Consider the following 9,898-nt stretch of genomic DNA (forward strand, 5'->3'; position numbering starts at 1 on the left):
AAATAAGAAGAGTATGCCACCATAACAGTATATTACCAAAAAAGGCCACCCAACCATTGAGAGCTGGGCATGTAGACTGCTTCAAGAAACATTTGGAAAAAAATGGATCGCTCTCAGAAGCTTGGTGGATTCTAGCATGCTGCTGTGACCGGATGCATCAAGTGCAGTCATGGAGTTACCTCACTACTAAATATTCAACACTCAGCTGTTAATGCTATTATTACAGAGTGGAAGCAATTGGGAATGACAGCAAATCAACCAGTCAGTTGATTAATCAAACTTTATTTATGGAGCACATTTCATACAAGCCCGTGTAACACAAAGTGTTTTACAGTGGCTGAAACCAGAGGGACAGGCACAAAATCCACTGAGACACACATTAAAAATGATCTAACTAAATCATCAGTTGCACGCAGTGTAAAATCACCGAGTGGGCTCAGTGGATGCTGAGGTGCGTAGTGTTCAGAGATCACCAGAGTCAACAGCTACAGAACGCCAAATGTCAAGCGGCCTTTAGATTAGCTCAGGAGCAGTGCAGAGAGAGAGCTTCATGCAACTGGTTTCCATGGCAAAGGCTAACATCACCAAGGGCAATGGGTGGTGTCGGGTGCAGTGCTGCAAAGCACATCACCACTAAAATCTGGGTAAAATACATTAGCTCTCATGGTTGTAGCATGAAAAAAAAAGTAAAAATATTCAAAGAGTGTAAATATTTTTGTGAGGCCCTATATGGGAAATAACGATCCAAGCAGTGATAATCACTTTATCAGCTGATCTGTATTTACCCAATTGATTGAAAATCCAGTCAGTTTCAATTTCCTGAAAAAGAAGAGCTGTTGTTGGGCCTTCTAGGACTGGACTTTCCACTAAGCTGCTAAAAAACTTTTACATAGCTACAATACAAAGTGTTTTATGCCTCAGCATAACTATGTGGTGTAGGAGCTGAACAGTGAAATAGAAGAAGCACGGGTGGTGAAGATAGCACAGGGAATTGTGGGATGCCATCTGCAAGATCTGGACTCAGTTTATGCTGCACGAGTCCAGGGAAGAGTCAGAGAAATAACCACTGATCCCACCCACCTGGGAAATGCACTGTTTGTCCCTCTTCCATCAGGCAAATGTTTCAGAAACATCAAATCCAAAATGAACAGACTGAAAAAACAGATTTTTTGCAAAAGCTGTAAGGGCTATCACCCCCTGCTGAGAAGACTGAGTCTGTACACGTTACAATATCTACTGTGAATGCATATCTTTGCGCACTCTATCAGGAATGTTTCATTGCTCAGTTCTGTATATTAACGTTTAAGGACTGACTTTCGGACCCTAAAGACTGTTTTGTTCTGCATGCTTTAATCTCTCTCTCTCTCTCTCTCTCTCTCTCTCTCTCTCTCTCTCTCTCTCTCTCTCTCTCTCTCTCTCTATATATATATATATATATATATATATATATATATATATATATATATAATAGAGAGAGAGTTCTCCTTACCTGGGGACTGTTGGTGAGGAAGTCACTGATCCAGGAGCAGAGTAGTGGAGATAATCCTAGGTTTTCGAGCTTCGGGGTCATCATGTCTAAGAGTACGGTGCTGAAGACTGATCTGAAGTCCACAAATAGCTTCCTAACATAGGTGTTAGGATGCTGCAGATGAGTCAGAGCTGTGTGAAGTGCCAGCAGGACAGCATCCTCCTCACAGCGATTCTCCCTGTAGGAAAACTGCAGGCTGTCTAGACCAGCAGGGAGGGTGTCCTTCATGTACTTCATGAGGATTCTCTCGAAGCGCTTCATGATGACTCAGGTCAGAGCAATAGGATGGTAGTCATTGAGGCAGATGATGGTTGTTTTTTCTGGGAGTATGCATGATGATGGAGGATTACAAGCAGTCAGGAACCATGAAAAGCTGCAGGGAGATGTTAATAATAAAGACTAGTATAGCATCTAGACTGGAAAGTACCCCTGCATGTTTCCTCCTTTAATTTTGTTCCCAAAAGAAAACCCACAGAGGTGCTTTGACTGCAACTGTCCACCTGAGAAGAAGCAATAGTTTCTGAAAAGAATTAACACCAGCGCTGAGAGCAGATCAGGTATAATTTTAGATTTAAGACATAAAGTATATGATTTAATATTAATAGTATTTCATAATTAGTAATAATTAATCAGTGCAGGACATCCCAGTCTTTGCCTACCTGACTGTATTCTTAACTTGGATCAAAACCTTACCAGAAGAATCAGTCAGATACACATTAATGGGTTCTCAGCTATATAAAAGCATAGGAAATAAATTCCAGATCAGTATAACATTTAATTGAGTTATACTTTATCTCCATTTTTCATCTGTACCAAGATATATGAAGATGTTAACTACTCTGGCATGTATAATCAAAATCCATTAGTTGGGGCAATCCTCCCAGTCTTTGACAGATGAAGGTGTTGCTATGTCTAAATGATCCTGTTTAGGATGCAAAGGTTGCTGTTCTCACATGTTTTAATCTGTATTTGCCTCTGCAATAGAGCAAATGCAAATAAGGTGGATACATTTCTTCACATGTGGGGCGCTGATAGTGTTTCTGAGCAGTGTTTAATTCTGGTAGTCAGGAATGGACAAGGTAAATATAGGAAAGCATCATCTCTTTTTGTCTTTATTTGGAAAACCAAGCTCGCATCAGCCGCTGGTTAGCTTTATTTAACAAAAAAGATTAACACAAGGTTAAACAAGTTTTACTCTTTGTAGGTAGGTTTAAACATGCTTAAACCTCTCCTAGTCACCAGCACTAACAAAATTATTCTTCAACTTTACATGATGATTGTTTATTCTTTTTTTATTGAAATATTAAGAGTGAGTACATACTATATAAAACAGTTAAATGGTTTCAGTTTAAAAAAAAGATGTATTCAATCCAATCATACAAACAAATTCAATTTCCTCTTGTAGTTGATTTGGAGCATTCCTTTCTGCTGGATGATCATGTAGCAACAGTAGACATGTGATACATGAAAAGGATTTGTAGCAAATTCCAGAGCTGAGCATGCATGAAAATGTTCCATTATTTCTAACTTCTTTTTGTTAACACCGGAGTACATAACATGAGTACATAACATTGTATGTGTCCTCTGAGGTAACTGCAGTCCTGAAGTATCAAAAGATTGTAGAAATGTCACAGTTTTTGTACCCAACAAGAAGATAAAACCTAAAAATTCTAATTACACAATAAATCAAGCAAAAGGATGAGATGTAGTATAGGAAGCAACATCCAAACTATAAAACATTACATTCTTCTAGCTAAAAACAGAACACGTTTTTGCTTGAGTAAGATGTTCTCTGCTTTGTCCCCTAGTTGGTGGAAGCAGAGATCCATCTCAAGTTGGTTAAGAGTGACATTAAGGCTTCATTAAAATAACTTTATTTTGAACAGAAATCCTCACACAACAAAAACTTTGCTTAAAAAAAAGAAAGTAATAACCACAAATTTACAATTTTTGTTCATACTCAGGAGTCTTATTTTGCAATACAAAATACAGGGTTAGGCTGTATATTTACTTATTTAGTCTTTAACTGTGCAAGGAAAGAACTCTTGAAAACAAGCTTTTCTGTTTAAACGCTAGGGGGCGATAGCATTCTACATGAAGAATTTGAGCCTGATTAAGGCTTCTACAGTTTTAATTGCTTTCTTGTTTTCTGCAGATTGAATTGATTGTATGTACTGTTTAAATTGCAGCAATGCATGATTTCAGTACCTCTGGATGTATACTTACATATATAAAACTTGACTATAATAATAATCAGACCCATTACACATTGCCGTGCTTATTTTGTAGGTCTTTACAGTTTTCCGTAAGGCCAAATGCTGCATTCTTTCAAAATAACAGAAATCTTTAGCAATTTGTTTTGGAAAACAAGTTATATTTATGATTCCAAAAGGATTAAATATAGGTGCAATGTAAAAAAAATAAAAAAATGAAGATCACAACAAAAGCTGCAGTGAACATAAATTCTCTTTTAAGAATGTTTCTGGATGTAGACATTAGCAAGACAATTGTAATGAATTGATTTACATGAGATTATTAACTTTTTAATTATTACGTATTTGGTAGGAGCCTGACCGCCTTCCAGTTTATGTCTAAGAACTATCCCAAAATAAACAACAGAAGGAACCGTTGTAATGTATTTTTGAAACGAAGCTCTGACTGACGTATTATTATTACTGTAATTGATACAGAAACATAATTTGACTGCAGTAGTATATATAGCTACTAACTAAGACAATTGTTGAAGGTTTGGCTTTGGTTGTGACCACAAGCACGTACAAATTCCAGATGCTATGACACCCAGACCTTTAGCATAATCTTCTGGAAGGAGAGGAGTCTTAAATTCATATAGAAAGTTTTCATATGAGAAGAGTTCACCATCTTTGTTAAATCACTGAGCCACATGTATATTGTTATTATGAAACCAATATAGTATAAAGAGGGATCTGTGTCCACATAAACTGTCCTTATTGTTCCACATAAGATAGTGAGATTAAGTCAAATATGGATCAGTTTCTAAAATGACATCATTGTATACAAATACAGTAAAACACTGTATGTGATTAAGGCTGTGAAGCGACATCTTTCATTGGTTCTATTTTACATGACAGAACAACACTGACATTTCTTTTGTTTGGCCTCTTTCCCAACATTGTCTTCTGTCTGGGTTTCAGGTTCTGCTTCATTCTCATCCAGTGGAACGTCTTGAAGGGTTGTGTCTGGAGCTCTTTTCTTGATCTCTTGCTCTCTTTCATTTGCTGAGAGAGACTGAAGTGAAGCAGAAGCTCCTGGCTCGACTACACGTTCTTCTCCATCCTCAGTAATAATGACCCGCTCTGCTGTGAGCATGCCTTCGTAGTCCTCTTGAACGCGAGCATCGTCAGGTGTTGCATCAGTGTAACCCAGGAACACAAGTGTAACCGGATCTTCCTCCAAGCTTAAGCCCTCCGTGCTACTCAGCATCTCTGCGGCGTCGTTGGTAACCATTTCGGTTTTGAGATCTGGGATTTCAATACTTGCATGCTGCTTTATCTTCTCAGCATCCAGTTTATGTTCAGAGCTGTCTAACTGTGAGTTGTCCTCCACTGATGTACCATTGAGGGTAATAAAACTCAGGACATTATCGTCTTGATTCTTGCTGCTTTCTACATTCCCAGTGGTCATCTCTGTCTTGTTTGGTGTTACTGCTACTTCATCCAGCAGCACTGTCATTCCAACATCATTAATGACACTCAGTATCTCACCAAGCTCTTCAGTCGAAGGCTCACCTACCAAACCGCCAACAGTATGGATGCTTTTCCTTCCATCATCAAATATGGTCGTAGATGTTGGAGCGGCAGTAGTTGAGGAGATGGGGGCCACTGATTTGACAACGGTGGCACCCGTCTTGGGATCTCTCTCCACTTGCACAGCTAACATCCCAAGGACTGCAAAGAGAAAATAAAATTAAGCTCCACGTGCTGACAGCAAAGGTTACACTACTGGATGGAATAACTCAGTACACATGCAGATACATGATGGTTATGTTGGCAACATGATTTGTTTTGCATTAAGCTGGCACATCCAGATCGATCCTCCAGAGGGCAAAACCGGTGGAATTAAAAGTAGAGCGGTAGTGCAACTGCAGGTAAGTGCACTTTCTGACAATCAGGAAAATGGGTGAATGTCAGAAGACATTGAGACCACATTTTAAAACTTTGTCTTAGTCTTGACTATATTTTTGTACCCTGTCTTGTCTCTTGATTTTTTTTTCTCGAGATCAGTCAAGATCATAGCTGCTTCATCCTTTTTTGATGCACCTCTGTGTGAAACTTATGGTAGTGTTCAAGTCCACTTTGAAACTCAGTCTTGGTAACGAGTCCATCTTGGGAAAGTCCTGACTACAATCCTATTACCAAGCATTTGACCGGGTTTCATTGCAGGTTTGCATATGAGCAGGTAATTATACTGTCCAATTGCCTTGGATGTGGGGTGGACAGAGTTCACATCTGCCCGATATGACACACACACACACACACACACACACACACACACTGGAAGTTCTAAACGTCCAAGTTATGCAAGACGGTCAATGCATTGCACACTAAACATTGTAGAATCAAAATATCTCTGTACATATTATTCAGACAGAGGTACTGGACATTTCTTGCCATCATACACTGTGTCTTAAAAACTGGCCCCTGCCAAGTTGCTGTTTCACCATCCTGAACACAGGGTCCATTAACACCTGAAGAGAGGTGGCAGCAATTTCTTTGTGTTTGGATTTATTACTCCACCTTAAATAGCCCTTCAGTCCAGTCGTTCATCAAAATATTTGTCCAGACTTTACTGTGTCCAAGGACTACCAGCACCCGCTGTAAACAAAGTCACCTGAACTTTTCCTGATAAAACATCAACTGCTCGATCTTGAGGACCACTTACTGTCAATATCCAGAGACAGGGGGACCCAGTATTCAGGCCAAACAAGCAGATGATGTTTAAAGGAAATTTATTAACGAAAAAACGATCAGACAGAACTTAAATGGGCATCTAGCCAAAAACAGAACATAGCTCAAAAAACCAAAATAGTCCAAAACTGATAAATGGTAAGACTAAATCAAAAAACAGGAGAATCGGGGTCAGGCTGGCTCAGAACTCCAAAGGCTAATTGGGTCAGGTCTACAGGCAAACAGTACGGGGAATGCTGGACAAGACTCACCAATAGGCATGGAAAACAATGATCTGGCAGAGTGCAGTAGACAGAGGCAGATATAAGTAGGGGAGTGAGCAGGTGAACAGAGTGAGACTAATTACCAGAATGGGTGGAGACAAGTTTGATTAATTTCCACCACTTCACCTGAGTGATCTGTACCATCACATGAAGCTGGATGGTGATTGAGTCAAAGGTTAATTTAATGTTGCGCACTAAGGTTTATGCAACAATGGTGAGGCAGCACATTAAAAATAAGGAAAGTCCTATGTGGAAAATCCAGCTTGCCTTTTTTCTTCCACACAGGCCTTCAGGGGCCATAAAACATTAACATAGCAAAACAACAAAAGGCTAAAAATAACATCCTCAGACTGCTCGCTACAGTCTCATACTTAAGTTGTACCCTTGGGATCTGAACTTTGACACAACAACATTAAACAAAGATGGCATCTTTTGCTGCAGAACAGAAGAGCAAGAAAGCTAAAACATATATAATTATTTATGATTAAACTTTGACAATCATTGGAAAAAAAAAAAGATCATTTTTTCCTCACCTGATCGGCCCTCTTGTCCACCGTCATCATGAGAGAGCCTCTGCGCCATTTTATTGGACAGAAGATTCACCGCTCCTTTACTAACTGGAACAGAAAAAATGTGTAGAGATCACTAGGAATGTTTCAAACCATAAAAACCTTTACTGGCATAAGTCATACACAGTCTGAGCTAGGATTTTAAACAGAACATGTGCTAAAATTAGGGAGATTTGCTGTCCCACACCTTCAGCCAAAACATAAGATTATTATTTTATAGCAGATGTAAAATAAAAAAAGAACCCAAGATGAAAAAAAAAATAAACTGAATTACTGCTCCATCAGTTGAATTAAATCTAATTCCAGTGGAAGGCCAAATCTGTGAAGGTGCCGTGTTCAGGGTGTATCCTGTGTTTCACCCAATGGCTGATGGAGATGGGAACCAGCAAGACGTGGATCCCATTGTACTTTTGTAGATTTTAATGATACATTCAAACTGTTATTCTTTGATTATGCAATAAATAGTGTAAATGGATTTTACAAATTAAAATTGCATGCCCAAATTTGAATTGAGCCAAAACAATACATAACAGCATACAAACATATACAACAATAGGATGAATGTCCCTTAACAAGTTGTAGTAAAACAAATAACTTTTGTATAGTGATCAACAAGGTTCTGACGCAATTTTGGTGAGATATTTGACCGTTCCTCCTATGAGTACTGATATTTAAATGTATTAATTTTGTTCCAGGGACCCAAATTTTCAGCATAGTTATCAATTTTCAATGGTGTTAAGGTCACGGCTTTTCAGAAAAACTCTGAAACTAGTTTTGATGTGTGTTTTGGTTCATTATCATGCTGGAACATCCTATTATGTCCAAGTTTAAAAATATCTAACCAATGATTTTAGCCAATGTTGAGATATTTGAAGGTACGTTTCCATTACTTGCATCAATTTGTTCAATGCACCAGTACAACAGACAGCAAAAACAGTCCTCAGCAGGAGGCTACCACCACAGGGCTCCACAGTGGTTTCCCCCTAACACCTTCACTCAGGACAGGAACACCAGAGTTTCAGCATCTTCCAGTTTATGATTTATTTTGTTGCTTGGTTGCTGCTAGGGATCCTTATGTCATGATTTAGTTTTTTTTTGTTTGTTTTGGACTCTTTCTAGTATCAGCCTATCACCTCTCAGCCACCAGCCAATCGGCTCCGTCCACTTCTCAGCCACCACTCTGCCCTTGATCAGGTTCACCTGCTGCACTAATTAGAGTCAACTCTGCTCACTCATTCACATGGCTACTTAGACCTGCCTCTGTCATCTGCTCACTGCCTGAATGTATCGTCTTTCTTCCTGTGCACTTCCACTGTGTTTCTACCAGTTCTGGTGTGCTCTGCCAACTGGACTCTATTTTCCTGTTCAGCTCTCACTGATGAGCGCTTCCATTGCCTGCGTGCTGCTCAGTCTGCCAAGTTCCCCTTGAGCTCCAGCTGCTTGCTCCGCCCATTCTGGTGGTTTCTCAGTCTGCGTCGTCTGTTCCGGTCATCTCCTGTTTTCATCTCTGGTTCTGGTCTGCCTCTGCCTGCTTCACCTGTTAAAGTCTGGTTCTGCCAGTCAATCCACCTGCATCCTCTGGTCTCGTGACCATAACTGTCTGCCTGCATCTTTTCCTCCACAATTCATTATTGTAATAAACTTTTTAGAACTAAACTCTATGTCTGGCTCTGGATATCGGGCTCTCCAACTCTATTCATAACAACTAATTAATTTCCTTACAGTTTGGGTCCGATGGCTGAAACTTGGACTCAGTTACAACAGGACAGTGATGCCAAATCAACAAATTATTCTAACATTAAGCTTTGGGTATGGCCTGAACCCACAACCATATTTAAATAATTCATGGACCATGTTTAAAAGGGGAGTTTGTGTCAGGAAGGCAACTGATTTGAATTAAGTTTATTAATTATGATGAAAGGAGTGGTGAAATGATTCAGTCAGGATCTTGCTCATCGTAGCTACAATTAACACCATGTTTCTCTGCAACCTTTAAGATACTGCCAATAAATATTAGTGGAGAGTGGTCATATGTTATAAATCTGGGTATGGGGTGTGGGTGCTGGTGCACCCACTTCTAGTTTTTAGATATTTATTCAATAATTATCACACCCTGAAATTAGCATCTAAAAAGCCCCAAATGAATATAATATTCATGCTCATTAGTGTAAGTAAACTTCTGTTTTGTGTATTTTGAAATGAAGCTTAAAGTTGCTCTATGACTTTTCTTAAATACTAAACTTGGGATATTTCCTATCTACTGAACTACAATGTAGCCACTAGATGCCCTTAATAAATGGTTTTATTTGGGCTACGTACACATAATGAAATTGACAAACATTTTTGTGCTGCTTTCATTCTATTATTTTTTCCCATAGTGATATATTAACTTCTGAACTTTTAGTTTCAGGGCCTTGTGTTTCCATTTGAACCTCTCTTGAACTTTGTTCACACAGTTGACATGTGATAAAAAGGCTTCAGTAAGTCCTTGTGACAGCGATCCTGTACCGTAGAGAGACAATTACTGACAGGAGAGCAGTTGTCTCATAGCCGAGCTGTTTTCTTCATGGCTCCGCTCTGTCACGTTGGTTT

General features: G+C 39.2%; 1 protein-coding gene across 1 annotated transcript in view; it reads right to left on the reverse strand.

The window, feature by feature from the left end:
* Positions 1 to 3,386: 3,386 nt before the first annotated feature.
* LOC105929976 (paralemmin-2) overlaps positions 3,387 to 9,898 on the reverse strand; it is a 26,140-nt gene continuing 19,628 nt past the window's right edge. The window contains exons 2-3 of the mRNA XM_036148451.1: positions 7,271 to 7,354; positions 3,387 to 5,454 (exon numbers count right to left, since the gene is read on the reverse strand). Coding sequence (XP_036004344.1) covers positions 4,628 to 5,454; positions 7,271 to 7,319 — 876 coding nt within the window. The 5' untranslated portion in view covers positions 7,320 to 7,354 and the 3' untranslated portion in view covers positions 3,387 to 4,627. The remainder of the gene's footprint in view (positions 5,455 to 7,270; positions 7,355 to 9,898) is intronic.

Source organism: Fundulus heteroclitus, chromosome 16 (assembly GCF_011125445.2).
Source record: "Fundulus heteroclitus isolate FHET01 chromosome 16, MU-UCD_Fhet_4.1, whole genome shotgun sequence".
NCBI classification, from domain to species: Eukaryota; Metazoa; Chordata; class Actinopteri; order Cyprinodontiformes; family Fundulidae; genus Fundulus; species Fundulus heteroclitus.